At 48.7% G+C, this 22,390-nt stretch overlaps 1 protein-coding gene across 4 annotated transcripts in view; it reads right to left on the reverse strand.

Annotated features, from left to right (window-relative positions):
- The window catches only part of PLEKHA2 (pleckstrin homology domain containing A2), an 87,338-nt gene that overhangs the window by 23,725 nt on the left and 41,223 nt on the right, over positions 1–22,390 (reverse strand). For all 4 annotated transcript variants that reach the window (XM_085001080.1, XM_021075122.2, XM_085001079.1 and 1 more), the window contains 4 exons: positions 17,518–17,574; positions 11,847–11,895; positions 9,221–9,318; positions 106–246 (listed from right to left, as the gene is read on the reverse strand). In XM_085001080.1, coding sequence (XP_084857206.1) covers positions 106–246; positions 9,221–9,318; positions 11,847–11,895; positions 17,518–17,574 — 345 coding nt within the window. The remainder of the gene's footprint in view (positions 1–105; positions 247–9,220; positions 9,319–11,846; positions 11,896–17,517; positions 17,575–22,390) is intronic.

Consider the following 22,390-nt stretch of genomic DNA (forward strand, 5'->3'; position numbering starts at 1 on the left):
GTGCCCTAGCCCCATCACTCCCTTTCCTGAGTCCCATCCTCCTCCTGCACCTCAGGGCACCACCATACCCCATCCCCGCCCCAGGGCAGCCCCAGGCCCCAGCACCTGGTTAATGGGTGTGTGGACCACCACCCCTCCAATGATCTCCGTCTTGTAGGCAACCTGTGGCTTCTTCTCTACGGCCGGAGGAGCTGTTAGGCTTTTGAGAACTTCGGTTGTCAGTGGCAGGTTCCCACCTTTGGGTACCTGGGAAGAATGAGAGCATGGTTAACAGGGAACAGAAGGCTAAGGAAAAGCAGGGAGCTGACAGAAGGTGGGGGTACAGGGAGGAAAACTAATGAACTGAATTACAGTGAGACACCCTTCTCCTCACTGCCCTCCCCCTGGATATGAGGGACTCAATGAGCCATGCCCACCACACACACACAAACACACAGGCACATACCTACTTACCAAATGTACTGAGCACCTATCATGAGTCAACCTCTGCCAGCCAGAGACCAAAGATAAAACAGCAAACACAGGAGTTCCCACTGTGGCACCGTGGGTTGAGAACCTTACTGCAGCAGCTCTGGTCACTGCAGAGGTACAGGTTTTCTCCCTGGCCTAGCGCAGTGGGTTAAAGGATCTCAAGTTGCTGCAGCTGTGGCTCGTATTCAGTCCCTGGCCTAGGAACTTCCATATGCTGTAGGCACGGCCATTAAAAAACAAAACAAAACAAAAAACCCAGCAAACACAGACAAAAGTCCTGTCCTCAGGCCACACATGTGCTGACTAGAGGAGACTGACACACACACCCCAAAAAAATGCAGAGAAAGACTAACAATCAGAACAATTGCAAATCAGGGCGAGTGTCGTGAAGACAATGAACAGGAGCTGAGACTGACGACTACAGAGGAACTACATGAAATGGAGCTGTGGTTGGTGTGGTTGTCCAAGTTCTCCAGGGCAGGAGATGGCCAGACAGTAACCTGGAAGACGACAAGGAGCCAGGACCATAGAGATGAGAGAAAGCATGCTAGGCAGTAGGTCAGATGCGAGTGGATCTGGTACACGTCTTGGGAAGCATGAGTTCTGGAGACCAGGGCCTGGGACAGAACTCCTATCACTAATTGAGTGACACAATCATAGGGTCAGCAAATGATAGAGGATATAAATTTTAAAACTTTAGAAACATGACTAAAAACACAAGAGTATTTTTTGGCCGCATCCCCGGCTTATAAAAGTTCCCAAGCCAAGGATCGAACCTGCACTACAGAGGTGACCTGAGCCACTGCAGTGACAGCACCAGATCCTTAACCCACCTCACCACTAGGGAAACCCCCAAATACAAAATTATTTTAATTAACAAAATATTCTAAGTAACCTTTTATACATGGTACTAACATTTACAAACACAGCCCTTTCTGCAGAATGAGTTATCTTTGTTTCTGTCCTTGAGGGAGTTAGAGCACAACGGTTGATCAAAGAACCACAACATTTTTTTTTCCTTCTTCGGCTGCTCTCGGAGCACAAAGAAGTTTTCAGGCCAGGGATCAAATGGAAGCTGCACCTTCAACCTACATATGCCACAGTTGAGGCAACTCAGGATCTTTAACCCACTGTGATGGGCTGGGGATCGAACTGGAAATGTCACAGAGACAAGCCGGATCATTAATCCACTGCACCGTAGTGGGAACTCTGAATCACAGAATGTTTAGGGCAAGTTTGAGACCACAGGTTGCAAACCTGGTGGCCCAAAGGCAGATTTTCCCCAGCTGTGTTATGTTCGTTCCAGTGTGTTTTTCAATCTGTAGTTAAAATCTGGGACATTTCACACAAAAATCCTGATGTCCAGCTAAGCAGCAGTTCTCTTTTATACTGGAAACTCCAATGAAATGTTTCATCAGAAGAGAGGCCCAGACTAGTCTAGTCATTTGCCCAAAGCCATGGTTAATCCCTGAACAGAGACCAGACCCTGACTTTGCCAGTGCGGTACCCACAGTATCACAAAGCTTGTCCTTCACAAGGACTCAACGTGCCATGTGGAGCTGCCAGGAAAGCAACTGCAGACCCCACAGGAAAAGCTAAAGTCCTCTTCCACCTATTCCACAGCCTCAGGAACTAGAAAGAATCCAGACCTTTCAAGAACTCACAGCTCTAGGCTCAGGAATGGTATTGTACAAACAGAGAAGACAGCCAATATTTTGTAATGACTGTAAATGGAAAGTAACCATTACAAACCATATAAGATTTTTTTTTAGGAGTCTCCATTGTGGCTCAGTGAGTTAAGGACCCAATGTTGTCAAAAGCTGTAGCATAGGTCGCAGCTACAGTTCCCATCTGACCCCTGGCCTGGGAACTTCTACATGCTGCAGGTGGGGCTTGTAAAAATGAAAAATAATAATAATAATATATTTTTCTTTTTTTAGGGCCATACCTGTGGCATGTGGAAGTTCCCAGGCTAGAGGCTGAATCAGAGCTGCAGCTACAGGCCTACACCACAGCCACAGCAATGCTAGTCCAAGACGCATCTTCAACCTATGCTGCAGCTTGCAGGAATGCCAGATCCTTAACCTATTGAGTGGGGCCAGGGATCCAACCCACATCTTCATGGATACTAGTCGGGTTCTTGGTTTTTGGTTTTTTTTTGTTTTTTTTCCGTCTTTTCCAGGGCCGCACCCGTGGCATGTGGAGGTTCCCAGGCTAAGGTTCCAGTTGGAGCTGTAGCCGCTGGCCTACACCAGAGCCACAGTAACTTGGGATCCGAGCCACATCTGTAACCTACACCACAGCTCACGGCAACGTCGGATCCTTAACCCACTGAGCAAGGCCAAGGATTGAACCAGAAACCTCATGGTTCCTAGTTGGATTCATTAACCACTAAGCCACGATGGGAACTCCAATTGGATTTTGTTTGGTTTGGTTTGTTTTGTTTTGTTTTTTTACTAGTCAGGTTCTTAACCCACTAAGCCACAACAGGAATTCCTAAAAACTATTGTTATTATTATTATTATTTTGCTTTTTGGGGCCACATGTGTGGAATATGGAAGTTCCCAGGCTAGGGGTCAAATCGGAGCTACAGGTGCTGGCCTACACCACAGCGACAGCAATACCAGATCCAAGCCGCACCTGCAAACTACACCGCAGCTCAGGGCAATGCCGGATCCTTAATCCACTGAGCAGAGCCAGGGATCAAACCTGCATCCTCATGGATGCTAGTCAGGTTCATTTCCACTGAGCCACAACAGGAATTCCCTGAAAAATTTTTTCAATAAATCATTACAAGTCATGGGCGGGGGGCGGGGGAAGAGGACCCAGCTCAGGGCTATAGACCTCTGCCTGCCAAAGTCAGGGACCAAGGACCACTCTTCTTGGTGTCTATACAAAGGAGTAAGACCATCCTGATTATACTGGGCCTGAGAAAGAACATGGGAGTCTCTTCCTGGCCTGTGCATTCAGCTTAGATAGACAAAGGTGACCTCTGCCCACCACCTCTCCAGATCAGGCCAGAAATCCATGCTCTCCTTTCCTTCTGGCTGAGAGACAAAAGTGGCTTCCATTGCTTTGGGCCTCTGCTCAGCGCCCAGCAACAATTCATCTCTCTCTCTCTCTTTTTATTTATTTATTTTTTTCTTTTTAGGACCGCATCCACAGCATATGGAAGTTCCCAGTCTAAGGATCGAATCAGAACTGCACCTGCTGGTCTACACCATAGCCACAGAAACAGAGGATCTGAGCTGTGTCTGCAACCTACACCACAGCTCATGGCTACACCAGATCCCCGACTCACTGAGCAAGGTCAGGGATTGAACCCACATCCTCATGGATACTAGGAGGATTCGTTTCCGCTGTGCCACAACAGGAACTCCTGAATTCATCTCTTTATTGTGTCATCTGACATCTCAAGTGATCCTGCCAGGCAGGCATTACCTTTCGCATCTCACAGATGAGGTGAACTCAAGCTCATTAAAACAAAGTAGCTGCTCCATTGCTAAACGCCACTACCTTTTGGACCACCCTTTCCAGTGAATCTGTGTTTTGCTCTCATGGGATGAAATTCTTTAGGGATGTGGTTTCATGCTGGGGTCTAGAGATAGCATCACCATGGCAACTGCCCCCCAACCAACCCAAATGAGTTCCTGAAACTCAGCAAAGAAGGAGGGAAGTAGCCTTTGGGAGTTTACAGTGGTCTAAAAAGGAGTCAAGGAAGCTTGGCTGTCTGCTGTCCCCCAGCCCTGTCAGCCCATCCAGAGATCTGCTGGTAGTCACTGCTCAGGCCCCTGCCTGGGGGCTGCCCCTGACCAACACCCCCCCCAACCGGAGCCTCTCCACAGCCCTTTCCACTTCCCTTGACCTTGATTCAGCCTGTGGAAGACAAACTCACCACTAACTATGCTCCAGAGCTTGAAAACAAGGTCACCCTTTGGTTTATCCATCTCCCCAGTGAAAGGGAGGGCCCTCTTTCCCCACCCTCAGAAGGTTCTCTGATGGGGAGAGAGCCACAGGGTCTTGTGACCGTGACTGTAAGGGCACTAATCCCACTGGTGAGGGTTCCCACCCTTATGACTTACTTCCCAAAGGCCACACCTCTAAATACCATCACAAAGGGGATTTGTTTCCAACATAGGAATTTTAGGGGACATGAACATTCAGTCCATGGCACCACCTGGAACCATATGAAAGACTTTAGAAAAACATAGGTACAGTCAGCCCTCTGTATCAACAGGTTCCGTGTGCAATGTGAAATGAAATTTGCAAGGTCTCACCTTTCTTTCCACCAAGTACAGCTAAATTGCTTAGAGGAAGAACCCAACTAGGGGCAGGAGGTTGGGGGGGAGCTGTGCTATACTTTTACTACTCAATTTTCCGAACTTTTGATAAAAAATGCAATGAGTTGAATAATGTCTCCTCAAACTGTCCACCCATAATCTCAGAACAAGACTATATTTGGAAATAAGGTCTTTGCAGGTGTAATTATATTAGGATGAAGTCATGATGGGGTAGGGTGGCCCCAGTGGCTGATGTCCCCATCAGGAGAGGAGAGGTCACACAGACACACCGGCCAGACAGCGATGGAGGCAAAGGCAGAGGGAGGCAGGTACAAGCCAGGGAACACCAAGGTCTACCAGGAGCTCCGGAGCTGGAAGAGGCAAAGGAAGGATTCTCCCCTGGAACCTTCAGGGGGAAGACGGATGGGCCTGCCAACACTTGATTTCAGATGTCTCAGAACTATGGGAGAACACATTTCTGTTTCCCTATGTCATGCGGTTTGACAGCCCTAGAAAACTAACAAGCATATTAATATTCTGAGAGAACCCAATTGCTTTTTTTTTTGGCCACACTCACAGCATATGCCAGTTCCCAAGCCGGGGATCGTCCTGAGCCACAGCAGTGACAATGACAGATCCCTAACCTGCCCAAACCACCAGGAAACTCCAAGAACCCAATTCTTTAAACACCATAGGTCAATCATTATCTTTTTTTTTTTTTTTAAAGACTGTACCCGTGGCATAGGGACGTTCCCAGGCTAGGGATCAAATTGGAGCCGCAGCTGCTGGCCTACACCACAGCCACAGCAACTCGAGATCTGATCTTCATCTGCAACCTACACCACTGAGTGAGTCCAGGGATCAAACTGGCATCCTCATGGATACTAGTCAGGTTTGTTACCACTGAGCCACAGCGTGAACTCCCCAAGCATCCTATCTTAACAAATCTATTTCTTCCCTATCACTTTGTCTCTCACTGAATTCCTTCTGCGGTAAGACACAAAGAACCTGAACCTCAGTAAGTCCAGACACCAGGTGAGTAATTCTAATGAAAAACACCATGGTGGAGGTTTGGGATGGAAATGCTATAAACTTGGGTCATGATAATCATTGTACAGCTATAAATGTAATAAATTCATTGAGTAATATTAAAAAATGAAAAATAAAAATAAATAAATAAACAAAAACACCATGGGCTCAGGTCCCAATCTGGGTTTAGGCTGGGTTAGAGTCCGAGGTCTCTGGACTCACAGCCTCTGGGCACCACCTCACTCCCTCCCATTCTTGGTCCCATCACTCTGCTCAGTGGGGCCAGAAAAGAGGACGGGGAACCAGCTGCTTAGAGCAACTCTCTGCTCAAGGCACAAAAGCAAGGCAAAAGGGCCGCTGCTGCCTCGCAGGGAGTGTAGGTCACCAGGCAAGAAACCCAGGAGGAAACACTGAATGAGAAGAAAGTATTAGACATTGAAAGAAACCCCCAAATGGTGAAAGACACAGCATGGTGAGGACCTCAATAAGTGCAAAGACAACCTTGACTGAGATCAGCATTCTAGAACCACACACACAAGCATGTGGGTAGCGGACACATGTGGCTCAACGACAATCCCTCCCCCTCTCTCCCTCCATTTCTCTTTCCTTTCGGGGGTTCACCAAGGTTCATCAGAATAGCAAGGCAAGGAGCTCCCATCGTGGCTCAGCAGAAACGAATCTGACTAGTATCCATGAGGACACAGGTTCGATCCCTGGCCTTGCTCAATGGGTTAAGGATCTGGCGTTGCCGTGAGCTGTGGTGTAGGTTGCAGACACAGCTTGGATCCCGAGTTGCTGTGGCTGTGGTGTAGGCCGGCGGCTACAGCTCCAACTCCACCCCTAGCCTGAGAATCTCCATATGCCGCAGGTGCGGCTGTAAAAAGACAAAAAAAGAGTAACAAGCCAACAAGCAAAACCGCTTTGATGGCCAAACTGTACTCTTCTTGTGCAACGTGACAAATGCTGGGGAAATGTATAGACATCTATTTTTTTTTTTTTTTTTTTGTCTTTTGTCCTTTTAGGACCACGGCATATGGAGGTTCCCAGGCCAGGGGTCAATCAGAGATGCTGCTGCCGGCCTACGCCAGAGCCATAGCAACCCCAGATTTGAGCCGCATCTGTGACCTACACCACAGCTCACGGCAATGCCGGATCCTTAACCCACTGAGCGAGGTGTGAGGCCAGGGATCAAACCCACAATCTCATGGTTCCTAGTTGGATTTGTTTCCGATGTGCCAAGACAGGAACTCCCAGACATCTATTAATGTATTCACAGGACCCCTTGCAACCATGTACAGGCCCCTGGGTCCTTGTGTTTCGAAGTAAAAGGCATTTCCTTTAGGCTCCCAGACCTCCCCTCAGCCTCAAAAGGCTGACTCAAGAGTTAATGATTAGGAAACGTTGTTACAGCGAAAAGCTAGTTAAAACAGTCTCCATGATGTTATGCCCTGCCTTGGCCTACGGACTTACTCTAACTGGCTTTTCACAAATGATTTCTTCCTTGCTTGATTGCTTTCTTTTACTAATGATTACTTTCTAGTTAGTGTTAGATTTTCTTTTCCTTTGAAACATGCCCGAATCCCCCCCCCCTTCCTTTTGTGAGCAATCATCACTGCGGAGATGAGGTCAAGGGGCGATCACCCCAAGACCACCAGAAACGGCCACCGACCCCCTGACTCTGGCCTTGACGACTTGGAAGTGATCTATGGAGGGAGAAGAATGCAAGCCTCCTAATCCTTATCAACAGCCCTGTTTGTTCAAGCTAAACCTATAAACCCCTTGCTATCCCAGATCAAGGGAGGACACAGTTTTGAATGCTTAGCCTGCTGTGGCCTCCTTTGCCTGGCAGAGCAATAAAGCTGTTCTTTCTGCTTCACCCAAGTCTTATTTCTGAGACTTAACTGGGCCCGGTGGACAGAAGCCAAGTTTCAGCTACACCCTGAGGTACTGCAGAGAATAATCAGCCCCAGACACACTGGTTATTACCGGAAGTCACTAGAATGTAAGCATTTCTGTCTGTATGATACAGAAAATTAAACTTTTTAGCAAAGCGAGGTTTACATGCCAGAAGTCTTCCTATTAGAGGGTAGAGAGTAAAGATCTAGTTTTTCTCCCTAAACATTGTTTTCCTCTCCTCCTTCCTACCCATCTCCCTTCCTTTTTTCTCTGTTTCTTTTCTTTTTCTCTTTTTTTTTTGGGGGGGGAGGCTTTTTTTAGGGCCACACCCATGGTATATGGAAGTTCCTGGGCTCAAACCCACATCCTCATGGATACTAGTTGGGGTCTTAATCCACTGAACCACAGCGGGAACTCTCCCTCTCTCTCTATTTCTAAGGGAAAAGAAAGGAGTTCTTCGTTAGCCAAGTCAAGGAAAACAAAGGTCCTCACTGAACAGTCCGAAAACCGGTGTTTATAAAAACAGAAGGTTTTGGAGTTCCCATAGTGGCGAAGCAGAAACGAATCTGACTAGGAACCATGAGGTTTCGGGTTTGATCCCTGGCCTTGCGCCTGGCTCAGTGGGTTAAGGATCCAGCATTGCCGTGAGCTGTGGTGTAGGTCACCGACTTGGCTTGGATCCGGCGTTGCTGTGGCTCTGGCATAGGCCGGCAGCTGTAGCTCCAATTAGACCCCTAGCCTGGGAACCTCCATATGCCATGGGTGTGGCCCTAAAAAGCAAAAAACGAAAACAAAAACACAGAAGGTTTGGAGTTCCCGCTGTGGCATAATGACCAGTGGCGCCTCTGCAGTGCAGGGGCGCAGGTTCGATCCCTGACCTGACACAGTGGGTTAAGGATCTGGCGTTGCCAGGAGCTGTGGTGTAGGTCGCAGACATGGCTCGGATCTGATCTCTGGCTCAGGAACTCCGTACACTGAGGGGTGGCAAAAAAAAAAAAAAAAAAAAGGAAGCTCTGCCCAGGACAGGTGGGTGGAGGGCCTCTTGAAATCAGAAGAGTCTCCCAATGTAATTGTAATGTATACATGTAAGGATAACCTGACCCCCTTGCTGTACAGTGGGAAAATAAAAAAAATATTAAAAAAAAAAGAAGAGTCTCCCCCTCAGCCAGGAAAAAGCCCTGACTTCCCTCCTCATATGAGTTTCCTTTACTCAGTTTCTCACAGTCAGCAATCCATTTTTCCGATCCCACCACATTCTGAATCAGCAGCCCAGAATGACCCAAACCACGGCTGCCTGGGAGCCCTCCCAGCCAGCACAAACAGGACACTCCAGCAACTTCCCCTTGAGCTGGATTCAGACTCCAACTCTCAGTTCAACTTGTGGTTGGTCTGCCAAGGTGTAAGAAGAGGTAGGGGAACTGGTCTGGAACGGGGTCCCGGGAAAATCCCTGCCACCCCATGGGTCCCATCCCACCCCCCCCCAAGATGGGTTACGTGGGGAAGAGGCCCTGACTCCCCGCAGAAAGGAGAAGGATCATGCGTACAGTGATTTTGCTGGCGTGGTTCAGAGCTTCGACCCAGTCCTTCAGATCCTTCTGGTCATTGGCTTGAAGAAAATACCTCTGAGAGAGGGCGTTGATGACTGCAGGAGACACGGGGACAAAGAGAGAAAAGCCCAGGTCAGAACCCACACAACACAAAGACGCTACAAAACTAAGGTGCCTGATGTGGCAGGGCGGAGGATCCCCGCAAAACAGACCAGGACGTTTGGGAGTCACCTGCGTGAATATCTTCGAAGCAATGGGCTCCCACTTTTTAAACGTGTGGATTATTCCACTGGCCTCAAGGCAACACCAACAGCCTTAATGGGCCACTGTCCACCATCCACAAGCATGTGTTTGAACAGCTTTCCAGAGGTGCCAAGGGATTTACAGTCATGATGAGGAAACTGAGCAGGGCTCTCTAGGGCTCCTGGACACAAGCTTTTCTGTGTCCCCCATTTCTTATTTTTAGGAAATAGGCTTCATTCAGCCTCCATGACCTTCCCTGAGTTACAAGCGGTGGGTTCTAACAGTTGCTGATCAGGGAAGGGAGGGGATGCAGAGACCAGGGAGCATCAGTCAAGAAACAGTAGTGCAGCCTAGGGGCAGGGTCCTGGTTCCTCTGCAAAGAATACACACAACTATATCTTTGAGTTCTTACAGAACTAAGACCCCTCCGACAAATAAAAACTGGAGAGGAAGATCACCAGAACCAGTCCTAGGGCAACACCAGCTTTGAAGAACGCAAGTTGCATCTACCCTGATCCTTATCTATGGCCCTATTTTCCACCCCAAAATTATAAGACCATCTCCTATTTGCTCCCAAAGCCAGAGGGGGCACAGTCTTTAGGGCATTAGCCTTCTGTGGCCTCCTTTGCCTGGTAAGGCAATAAATCTATTTTGTTTTCTTCTTTACCCCAAACTCTGTCTCTGCATTTCTATTTGGCACCAGTGGACAGAGGCTGGGTTTAGGCAACAATGATACATGTGTAATTTTGGCTCTAGTGCTCCTGGTTTCCACTAGCACAACTGACTCGGGTTAGGAGTCTGGTCTAGATGGGAAATGGAACAGGGTCTGTGACCCTGACTTCATTTTCAACTTGGTCTTTCCCCTGAGAACTCCATGAGGTCAACAATTTACTTCTGGGTTTTGTTTTTGTTTTGTTTTGTTTTATCATTTTGGGCCGCCCCGCAGCATGTGGAGTTCTGGGGCCAGGTATCGGCTCCAAGCCGCAGTTGCAGAAACACTGGATCCTTTAACCCACTGGGCCAGGAATTGAACCTGTGTCCCGGCACTGCAGAGACCCCACCGATTCCACTGTACCACGGCAGGAACTCCTGGTTTTTGTTGTTGTTATTGTTTTCAATCTACTAACCACAAAATCTGAGTCATTTTCGGGCTTAGCAATGATATTTGAAGGAAACAGGAGGATGAGAACACAAAACCATTTGTGCTGAACCAACTTGAAGCTGGGAAAGAGGACAGCTCAGGGGACCATTTCATTCTCTCAGCACAAATCAGCCCAAATCCAAGGATGTGGGCATCGTGGGGTGGACACAGAATTCCTTCATCCATTCATTCAAGCAGCAGACATTTACTAAGCACCCACTCTGTGCCCGGAACCACACACTACATGCTGAGCATACAGCAATGACGAAGCACAGGAGCACCCCTGCCTTCGTGGAGCTTCCACAGAACCACCCCAAATGTATAACATGAGCTGAGGGCACGCAGGATGGCACCAAGAAGGCAGGGGAAGCCAAATGTAAAGTGATGATTCAGGGACTTGCATCCATTTCTGTGTCACCCTCAACTGTCCCTTATTTGCCCACAACAAGACCCTCCACAGACTATCACATCCTTTCTTATCCCCCAACTCCCTTTCCTGAGCACACCATTACTCTGCTCTCAGATGTGAGCTCCTAGAAACTTCTAGAAGATACCTGGCATCCGATAGGTTCCCAGGAGGATGGTGACAGACAACGCCCCCCCCCCCCCCGGCAAATGTGACTGTTCGCCTTGGAGACCTGCTGTGGACACCCTCTCCCAGAATATGGATGCTTGACTTGGGCAGCAAGAAGCACTGGCCTGCAGAAAACAACTGCCTGCATAGATTAACCTCCTACAAGGATTAACTGCCCTCTGTCATGGGACTCAACCCCTACACACCTCCCCCCGGCCTTCTCCTCCTCCTTCTTCATTGTTCCCACCACAAGTCCCCGCCATACACTCCCGCCATGGATCCTGTAACAAGCCTAACATCTCCTATCAGTCCGTGTGGGTGCCATCTTCGGCCCAGTCCATGCACTTCAGATGCCTTAATAAATTTCTCCTGCTTTACCAACTTGGCCTTGCCCATTCCCCCCTCAGCAAACCTAACAGCACTCTGCTCTGCAGAGCCAGGAAAGCCGAGGCGTCACCAGTCTCTGGGCCCGTCTTATGTTATTAACCATCTTTGCAGCGAGACGAAGGAAAGGAGTATCCCTGGAGCCCCAGGGACATGGCAGCGACTGTGGTCACTCATACACACAGGGTGTAAGTCACATGGGATCACAGGACTGTCTCCACACAAAAGGGGAAGTTCCAGGAGGAATGTGCAGAAAACCTGTCTTCTGGCTCAGTACTTACCAAAGCAAAATGGAGTTTTGGGTTTCTGCTTTGGGGTGGCTATGCTCACCTAAGTCAAATAAAGAATGAAAGAAATGTAAATACATTTCTAACAGTGTTGTAAAGCTGTTCTTTTTCTTTTTTTTCTTCCAAATGTTTTAAGCTGGGAAACTTTATACAAAAAGAAGAGCATATGAAACATGTGAATATTTTCAAAACTAAGAAGAGAAAACCCCATACTCACCATCCAGATGAAGAAACAAGTCATTATCGGTCCTATTTCTTAGAAGCCCTATGTGTGCCCCTCCCAGATAGAATCCTGTCCCCACCCCTTGGAGATAACCACTATCTTGATGTCTGTGCTAAATCTTCATCTTTGAAAAAAAAAAAAAAACTTAAAAGCCACCAAGCCCTGGAGTTCCCATTGCGGCTCAGCAGGTTAAGAACCCAACTAGTATTCATGAGGATGAGGGTTTGATCCCTAGCCTTGTTCAGTGGGTTAAGGACCTGGCACTGCCCCAATGTAGGTCACAGATGCAGCTCAGCTCTGGAGTTGCTGTGGCTCTGATTCAGCCCCTAGCCTGGAAACTTCCACATGCCGCAGGTACAGCCCTAAAGAGGAAAAAAATACGCCACCAAGCCCTGATAAAATTCCCCCTGGACCACAAAACTCTACTGATTCCACTTGCACTAGCAAAAGCTCACTCCTGGCCCAACCACCAACCCCTTCCCCAAACAGCGCTGCCCACTGAAGGTGGAACTGCCACCGATACAGAGATTCTAATCAGCGTGCACAGCCCTGGGACTTGCTGGTCCATTTCCCTTATCTCTACCCTGACTGCTTCACCCTGAAAATAAGTGCTCCCCAGCACCTCCCGCCCAGAGAGGGGCTGATGTAATCAGCATACCCGTAGTGAAGGGAAGGGTACAAGAAAGTACAAGGATTTTTCTGTCCCCTGTAGTGTCATTTCATCTTGCCTTTGCAAGCCGGCCTCTTGGGTGTACGTTCCTGAGTATGTGCCTGTGGGACCTCCTGCATTCAGGGCCGAAGACACAGAACAAGAAAAAGAGAGCAGCTCCTACTCCATCATATGGAATTAGGTGGCTGCAACCTCCATCCAGGGCAGGCACCTAATTCTATATGGGGCAGGTTATTCCTGGAATGGCCAAAGGGACAACCCCTCCCCCGGGGCCTAGGGCAGGAACTACCCTTCACACAGTGCAATCAGTGTTCGCTGGACACAACTCCCTCATTTCCAGCCCAGGGCTCCTGGACTGGTTTTTGCTGTAGCAGGAGGCACATTAGAAGCCAGGAACTAAAGAAAAACTCATGAGTCAAAATTAAGGTCTCCTTCATGGCTCACAGTGGCTCGGGGGCTGATAACAACTGGTCTACCAGTCTTTCTGGACCTCACCCTTGGCTCCAAGTTCTTTCTATGGACCTGCCCGGACTCCTCACCAACTCAAATCAATGCTTCCCATAATATTCAATCTGGGAACTGATGCGGCAGACTATAGAAGATCAAAGGGGAGTTCTCATTGTGGCTCAGTGGGTTAAGACCCCGACATAGTCTCCGTGAGGATGTGGGTTTGATCCCTGGCCGCGATCAGTGGATTAAGGATCTGGCATTGCTGCAAGCTTCGGTGTAGGTCGCAGATGTGGCCTGGATCTGGGATTGCTGTGGCTGTGGTGTAGGCCTGCAGCTGCAGCTCTGATTGAACCCTTAGCAGCTGGCCCCTAGCTCATCATGTCGCAGGTGAGGCCATAAAAAGAAAAAAAAAAAAAAAGATCAAAGGAAGGACAGGCATGGTACACGATGGGTTTGGTGCCAGTGTCAGGCCTTTGACACCAGATGTCCCAGTTGTCTGACCCCCCCGTTTCCTGTTCTATCAAATAGGGGTATTTGATAACAAATCACGTTCTACAGTGAGGGTTAAATGTGATAGTGCAGCTGAGGTACTTAACCCATCCTGTCCTCAGAAGCAGGTTCGATTAACACCCACTCCACATAACAACAGAGGCAGTGCCTTGCTTAGCACTTTGAGCAAAGTGCTGAGGGCCTCATGAGCTGCACAGGAGCCTACAAAAACATATGAGACCTAGCCTCCAACACACAAAATGAATGTGGCACACACAACCCACATAAATATTTAATTAAATGTCTGTATTACATTATATCACCCTCACTGACAAGTATTTAAGTAAATGTCCACAAGATGTCACATTCTGTTGATTTCATTAACGTGTCAATTAAACACCCAAAAATCATTAGTAGCTGCGATTTTCTTGGTTCGCAAGAATCCTCGAATGTGGAAGAGCACAGCCCAGAAATTAGAGCCAATCATAAAATAAGGAGTTGTAGCCAAATCATTCCAAAAGTAAAATGAGGGAAATCCTTTCAAATATCTTACAGCTAATCACAGTCAATGAGGGACATGGGTGCATGTTGATATGCTTAATATGATGTGAAGTGGAGGCCCTGGGGCCCAAGAAAGGCTGTAAATAGTCCTAAAAAAAACCAAGAAGATTGAAGCCAATGTGAGCCTACATCCTGAGTTCAGACAGACAATGCAAATTCTTTTGCATCTTCAGCACTCCCAGGAACCGTACCGCTGGAGGCCCACAGCAGCAGAGTCCTGGCCCTGTGCTATCTCGTTTTGGTCTTGGTTTTGTTTTTTTCTTTTTACGGTTTGATTCCCCAGCCCTGGAACTTCCATGTGCCGTGGGTGTGGCGAAAGAAAGAAGGAAGGAAGGAAGGAAGGAAGGAAGGAAGGAAGGAAGGAAGGAAGGAAGGAAGAAAGAAAGAAAGAAAGAAAGAAAGAAAGAAAGAAAGAAAGAAAGAAAGAAAGAAAGAAAGAAAGAAAAAGAAAATAAACTAAACTCTTATCTACCAGTTTCTGTGCCCTCAAAGAGAAGGGCGAGGGTTGGGGGGGTGGGTCTCACTTACTATGGAGAGGCATAGCTCTGGCCACCCCCTGATATCCTGGTGACCTTGAAGCAGAATCCCTGCCACCTGGGAGGTATAACCACCTGACCCCCTATCTGCTGGTGACCAGGCCAGACCTTGCAGCCTCCTTTACATGTAGTGAAGGAACAGAGGCTCCTGAGGGAGTGAGGTGGCTGACCAGCTGACTGGCCGCAGTTATGTAGTTGCACAGCAGGGGTTGACTGGCGGGTCCCAGGTGGGGCTGTGGTGGGAGGCGGAGGTTAGGATGTGTATCGTGGGGGACAGGCATGGGTCACCCACAGTGACGCAGACCAGGCCACCCACAGCCTGAGAGACTCTCAGGAACTGGCTCTTATCAGATGGAACCCAGACCACAGGAGCAGCAGTGTCACAGGGTGGTGGGCACTGCTAGCCACCCCACCCTGTCTGCCCTGGGCTGGAAGTGGAGCTGGGGCCCCTCTGGTAGCAGCAGCAGCAGACCAAGGTCTCAGAACTCTAGGGCAGCTCTGCTCTGCCTCCATGTTCAGAATGACCCTGCCCCTCGAGGTGGCATCAAGAGCAGGGGAAGCAGCTGCCACCCACACAGGACAATCTGAGGGGGTCCAATGGGGCCTCTCCCAACCAGCTTCAGGGGGGTCAATGAGCCCTTCTTGAAGTCACAGGCACAATCAAGGTGCCTGTATACCTATGTGATTTACCTGGGAATTTACCTCCACACTTTCCACCAGACTCCAAAAGATCCATGACCCTCAACCCCCCCAAAAATCTGGATCGCTGTTCCAGGAAGGTTTTTTGTTTTGTTTTTGTTTTGTTTTTTTTAGGGTCGCCCCTGCAGCATATGGAAGTTCCCAGGCTAGGGGAAGAATCAGAACCACAGCTGCCATCCTTTGCCACAGCAACCCTAAATCTGAGCCACATCTGTGACCTACACCACAGTTCACAGCAATGCCAGATCCTTAACCCACTGAGCAAGGCCAGGGATCGAACCCACAACCTCAGGTTCTTTACCCGCTGAGCCACAACAGGAACTCCTCCAAGGAAAGTCTTCCTCACAGCTAACGGAGGGCAAGGCCCTGACAAGACAGAACACAGACTGGAGGAGGAACAGAGGGAATGGCTGTGTGGAGGAGAAAGGCCAGCCGACAAAGCCCGAAGATGGGTGGTTCGAAAGGCCAGCATTAGTTTTTTTTCTACTTTGCCCAAGAATGGGTCCTGCTAATGCTGACAATCTGGGCCTCATCAAGTCAAGAACCTTCATCTCTGTTGGCCTCTCTGAAGGCCCTCATCTTCCCCACACTAGCTCTCAAAAAAGGGCAACCCCCACCCCCCAGGAGTTCCTGCTGTGGTACAACAGGATCGGCAGTGTCTTGGGAGCACTAGGACACAGGTTCGACCCCTAGCCTGCCACAGTGGGTTAAGGATCCCATATTGCCACAGCTGCAGCTTAAGTTAAAACTGCAGCTCGAATCTGGTCCTTGGCCTGGGAACTCCATATGCCATGGGGTGGTCAAAAAAAGAGCGCCCCTGAAGGAAAAGCCACATGCACACCACAGCCAGGCTGACACTGTTGGTTAAACCCTTTACTTGGGGAGGGAATACCCAGGGATTAACAAGAAATAGCCCCAAATGTTGAATCTGATCCTGGCACTCTGGCTAAGTGTTTTTCTAGGAAAACCCCTGCTTTCTGGCACCAGGTCAGAGAGCAGTTCAAGCCTCTCGGATCTCTGAAACCTGACCCAGCAGCAGCTGCGGGTTTTGCCAAACCCACCCAGGCCTGCCTCTCCCATACATGCAGGGCTAAAAGGCAGGTCCATCCTTGTTCCACACAGCAGTCTCCCAAGCTGAGAATTCTACAAACCCTCATCTGAGCTGCATTTATAAATCACCATTCAGCAGGGAACTGTATTCACTGCCCCATCATCAGGGAAAAAAAAAAAAAAAAAAAACTCTCAGACCCTGCCCTGCAGTTTCTGCCTCTGCACCCAGCTGCCTGACTCTGGCCTGCAGCCCCTGCAGCCGCCTCCACCTCCGGGCCAGCTGGGATGGAGAGCAGCCCAGGAACTCCCGAAGCTCTGTGCACAGAGCAGCTAGCAGCCACTCAGATGAGGTTCTCGGCCCCTGGAGGGTGGGGGAATGTGGACAAGGAAGCAGGGATCCCCAAGAGACCTGAAGTGAGGGGTGTGTGGGGCGAGCCGGCCTTCCAAAACCTCAGGGCTGGCTGAGCGCCACCTGGCTCTTGTCCCTGGACAAAGAGTTCCTCTTTCTGTTGAGATTCTCAATCCCCTGGCCTTTTTTTTTTAATCACGGCTGCATCCCAGGTCAGCACTGGCGCCTGGTCCAGGGAGGGCGGGCAGTTAAAAGAAGCTGAATCCAGCAGCTGTGAGGCCGTGCGTGCTTCACCAGCCCCAGCCCCCACCCAGGTCTCAGGAACCATAGAGTGACTGCTCTCACCCCGACTGTGCAAAGTGGACCTGGCAATGGCCTCTGACCGGCCACTCTTCAGACCCTCCAGCGGTCATCTAGTGGCTGAATGCTTTCCTGGTGCATCTGGGTACCTACTGGGGGCACTCCCAGCCTTGCCTCCTGTCCAGGTGAGGGACAAATCTCCAGGGCAGCCCCAACTCTTTCTGAGCCATGCCCATCCACGTCCCAGATGTCAATGCCCAAAGGGTGACACTGCCTCTAGTTTAGATACTAAGCCAACTTACAGACCATGAATTCTCAGAGCTCCAGGCCAACATTACCTTCGAGATGTAGGTCAGCTGCAAAGATCCCACAGCTCCAGCACCAATGGCCAGGTTCTGAAAGACAAAACATTTTTCACTTTAAGAAGGATGCTATGCAAGGCAGTGGAAACAGCACTAAGAAACAGGAGACCAAGATTCTAGTTCCATTTATGCCACTTACTTAGCTCTGCAATCTTGAGCAAGTCACTTACCTATTTTTTTTTCTTTTTCTTTTTAGGGCTTGCACCTGTGACATATGGAAGTTCTCGGCCTACACCAGAGGCTCAGCAATGCCAGATCCAAGCTGCATCTGCGACCTATGCCGCAGCTTATAGCAACACCAGATCCTTAACCCATTGAGTAAGGCCAGGGATTGATCCTGCATGTTCATGGACACTAGTCGGGTTCTTAACCCGCTAAGCCACAGTAGGAATGCCCCACTTACCTATTTTTTTTGTTTGTCTGTTTTTGTCTTTTTAGGGCTGCACCCACGGCATATGGAGGTTCCCAGGCTAGGGGTCGATTCAGAGCTACAGCTGCCGGCCTACACCACAGCCACAGCAACTCAGGATCCAAGCCAAGTCTGTGACCTATACACAGTTCATGGCAACACTGGATCCTTAACCCACTGATCGAGGCCAGGGATTGAACCTGCATCCTCATGGTTACTAGTCAGATTCATTTCCACTAAGCCACGATGGGAACTCCCCACTTACCTATTCTTTGGCTCACTTTCTTCATCTGTAAAACAGTGACGGTTCTTGCCACAGGTATGTGGACCTTAACATTATCCTTGGCCTTGTTATTATAGAGAAGTGTTCTAGTACTGTGGTTAAAAGGGTGGATTCCCCCAAAATAAGATAAAATAACAAATAAAAAAAGGTAAAAGTTTTAAAAGCATGTGCTCCACCGTTTGCTTATGAGTAAGTTCCCTCACCACTAAGCCTCAGTTTTCTCTTCTATAAAAACAAGGATAGTAATAGTAGCTACTTCACCAGACAGTTGTAGGATGAGTTTATACATTTAAGATCACTTGGAATTGTCCCTGGTATATAGATGGCTCTGAACAAGTGTTGCTATTATATTTTTTGGCCCAACTGCTTTGATCTCCTCGTGGCTTGATCCTATTTTATGACATTTCAAATCTTTTTTTTTTTTTTTTTTTTTGGGCCACATCCATGGCACGCAGAAGTTCCCAGACTGGGAGTGACCCTGTACCACAGCAGTGACCCGAGTCACTAGTGACAATGCCAAATCCTTTAACTGCTGTGCCACCAGGGAGTTCTTCAAATTCTTTTTTTTTTTTTTTTTTTTTTTTAATAAATAGGGTACAGAGTAACACAATACAGCAAAAAAAAAAGAAAAGAAAATACATAGGAGTTCTCTGGTAGGTCAACGGGTTAAGGATCTGGTGTTTTCATTGCTGTGGCTTGGGCTTGATCCCTAGCCTGGGAACTTCCACTTGCTGCGAGTGTAGGCATAAAAAGAAAAAGAAAAAAAGCATAGCTGTTCAGTCTATTGCACAGGACTGTTATGAATACCAAATGGAATGATGTCTGTACACTATAAAACACTAGGTAAATGCACTATTATAAACAGCAAGATGAGTTCCCATTGTAGCTCAGTGGGTTAAGGATCTGGCGTTGCCGCAGGCTTTGGCATAAGTTACAGATTCAGCTCAGATCTGGTGCTTCCATGGCTGTGGCGTAGGCCTCAGGCAGGGTTCCAATTCAACCTCTAGCCTGGGAATTTCCCTATGTTGCAGGTGCAGCCATAAAAAGGAAAAAAAAAAAAAAAACAGCAAGAAACTAACAGGCAGCTTGTCTGGCAATATTCAACTTTGGCACAATCTCTCCGGCTTTTTAACTTCTCCATTGTCAGAAATGAAGCAATGAAGACCCAGGGATGGTAGTGAACCAGAGAAAAGGCTAAGATTAGAAATCCCAGCTGTGTGCATTCCTCATTTGTAACTTGGCCAATCCACTCCCGAATGGACATGAGAGGCTACCCCTTAAACTGTGGTCATAAGCCACAAAAGAAAAACCTGGAAGGCCCCATCGTGAAGACCTGGGTTCATCTTAAAGCAATGAACATAGGCAAATCTAGGAGATTGGGGATTTACTAAATTTCCTAAAGGGTTAAAAGTGAAATGACCTGGAATTCCTGTTGTGGCTCAATGGTTAACAAATCTGACTAGCATCCATGAGGATACAGGTTCGATCCCTGGCCATGCTCAGTGGGTTAAGGAGCCGGTGTCACCGTGAGCTGTGGTGTGGGTCACAGACGTGGCTGAGATCCTGCATTGCTGTGGCTGTGGCATAGGCCAGCTGCTACAGCTCTGATTCGACTCCTAGTCTGTTAACTTTCATATGTCGTGGGTGAGGCCCTAAAAGACAAAAAAAAAAAAAAAAAAAAAAAAAAAAGAAGTGAAATGACCTGTCATTCCAGGAGATGGCTCTTGAGAAATTGCTGAGATAGGTCAGGGAAGAGTCCTTCTAGGCTCAGTAAGCCCAGTTATCTAAATTCACATGCATCACTTGAAGCAAAGGCCATGTGTGAAGCTTCCTAGTCACAAGAAAATGGATGGGGACAAAACCAAGATGAAAGGGTTCTCAGATCTCAGAGCCCTAGAAATTTAAAGGGATCTAGAAAGGACATCTCCTTTTATTTGCAAATGAGGCCATAGGTCTAAAAACTGCCTTTGAGTCACTGAGTTAGCATTTCTCATATGTTCGATTTGACTTACACATTTTTTCAACTACATTTGTTTATTGCGACTACGTAAACTACTAGTGTTTATCTTATAAACTACACGATAAACTACTATTGTTCATTCTTCAGCTACATTTGTGATTGCATTTATTTACTTATTTTTACAAAAATCTCTGTTGGGTAATGAGAGATAGGTCTTGTATCTCTAAATCAGAGTTCAAAAGGAGCCACAGCACCCAAAACTGCTGACACTGCCCTGGAGGAAGCTGTGAACCACCCAAGGCAGACAGTTCTGCACAGAGGGAGGCTTCAAAAGTTGGCCTGCGTCTCCACCACCCCTGGGTGCACCACCCTGGGGATACAGGAAGCCAGGGACCTCCATGAGACACTGGGCTCCTGGCCACCACCACCTCCTCACCCCCAGGCCCAGTCCCCCCACCCCACCCCTGCTCCCGACTCCCATTTTGCTCTTAAGGAAAGTGAGGGGATTTGCCCAGGTCACACAATTAGCTCAGGTCTCCTGACTTCCACCAGGGATGCCCTAGAAACACCACCACACCATCGTAAATGCTTCAGCTGCTGGAATTCCCACTGAGGCATTAGCACCCTTGGACTGCAGGCAGGTTTTTTTACCCATAAAAGGGGACTCACCCCTGTTTCATAGGCTTGTTGTTAGCATTACCTAAGGAGAAGCACAAGGCAGTCCTGGCCCTGACCCACAACGCTAATTACAAGACGCAGGTGCCACACCCAGGCCACAGCCCAAAGGCCTCCAGAGCCCTAGCCTGCATCACCAGTGATGAGGGGGATCTGGGGAGCCATTCTGACACTAATCCATGTGTGTGCAATGCCAGATATGAGCCAATCCCATTACAACTCCATCCCCTCCACCCCCGAGAAGGTAGCTCCTCCCTCGGTCTCCGTCCCCCTCAGCTCTCTGGCTTCGGAGAGGAGGACACAGCAGTTCTGCCAGCCCAGCTATCCTGGGATGGGTGGTCCTCATGCCCCTCACCATGGCCTGCTGGCCCTTAAGCTTCCCAACACGAGGAGCCAGGAAAGCCTGATGCATGTCTGAAAATGTAGTTTCCTGCTCCTCTTCCTCCCTGTGCTGGGGGAGATGAGTGACAGCAGAAAACAAGCCCAGAATCACTGCGGCTTGATCCAGACTGATGGCTCCGTGTCCACTCCGACTGCTGGACCTAGGAGGTGAATAGTGACAGCTCGATGATCAGGTGGCAGCCCCAAGCAGACACCTCCTGGTCCGGGAAGAACGTCCGGGAAGTCTGCCTCGGCAGCCAGATATCAGGGCAGGAAGGCCAAGGGCCAGCACCTGGGGAGGGCCAGGTGGCAGGGCCCGTGCGAGTGGCCCTCCCAGCCACGACACCAGCTCCTCCAGGGAAAGGATGGATGGCTCTGCCTTTAGGAAGCCTTGTCCTCGACTGCAGTCTGGCCTGGCCTGCCCTGCCCCTCTAAATTCGTGTCCACCATTCTCTTCCAGCTTCAGTGAACTGGGGAACTTGTTTTCAAAGGCCCAGGTTCAGAGTTCCCTGGTGACCTAGCAGGTTAAGAACCTGGTATTGTCACTGCTGTGGCTTGGATCACTGCTCTGGCATGGGTTTGATCCCTGGCCTGGGAACTTACACATGCTTAGGGCACGACCAATTAAAAAGAAAGAAAGGAGAAAAGGGCCCAGGTTCAAGCCTTGCCCCAAAACACCGAATCAGAATCAAGTGAAATGTGGCCAGAACACGCACATTTTAAAAACGTCCCCAGGTGATCCCTAAATAGGCCCAAATCTGAGAACAAGTGGTCTATGTAACAAAAATCTAGCCCTGGATTCTATACTGGAGTACATTTTACTGTGAGTGTAGGTCTCTTCTCACTAGATTTTAAGCACTTTGAGGATACAAGTAGAATCTTATTTCTCTACTAGCACGTTCCTCAATTTTTAAATTTTTATTATTATTTTTTTGCTGCCCTGAGGAGTATGGAGTTTCCAGGCCAGGGATCAGATCTGGGCTGCAGTTGTGACCTACACTGCAGCTGTGGCAACACCGGACCCTTAACCCACTGTGCTGGGCTCGAGAGCGAACCTGCATCCCAGCGCTCCAGAGACGCCACAGATCCCACTGTGCCACAGCAGGAACACCTTGTTTTTTTAAAATGAAAACACTATTCG

Source organism: Sus scrofa, chromosome 15 (assembly GCF_054392235.1).
Source record: "Sus scrofa isolate SSC_HxYL_T2T_F1_AM1 chromosome 15, Sscrofa_HxYL_maternal_Yorkshire_Landrace_v2.0, whole genome shotgun sequence".
In the NCBI taxonomy this organism is placed as follows: Eukaryota; Metazoa; Chordata; class Mammalia; order Artiodactyla; family Suidae; genus Sus; species Sus scrofa.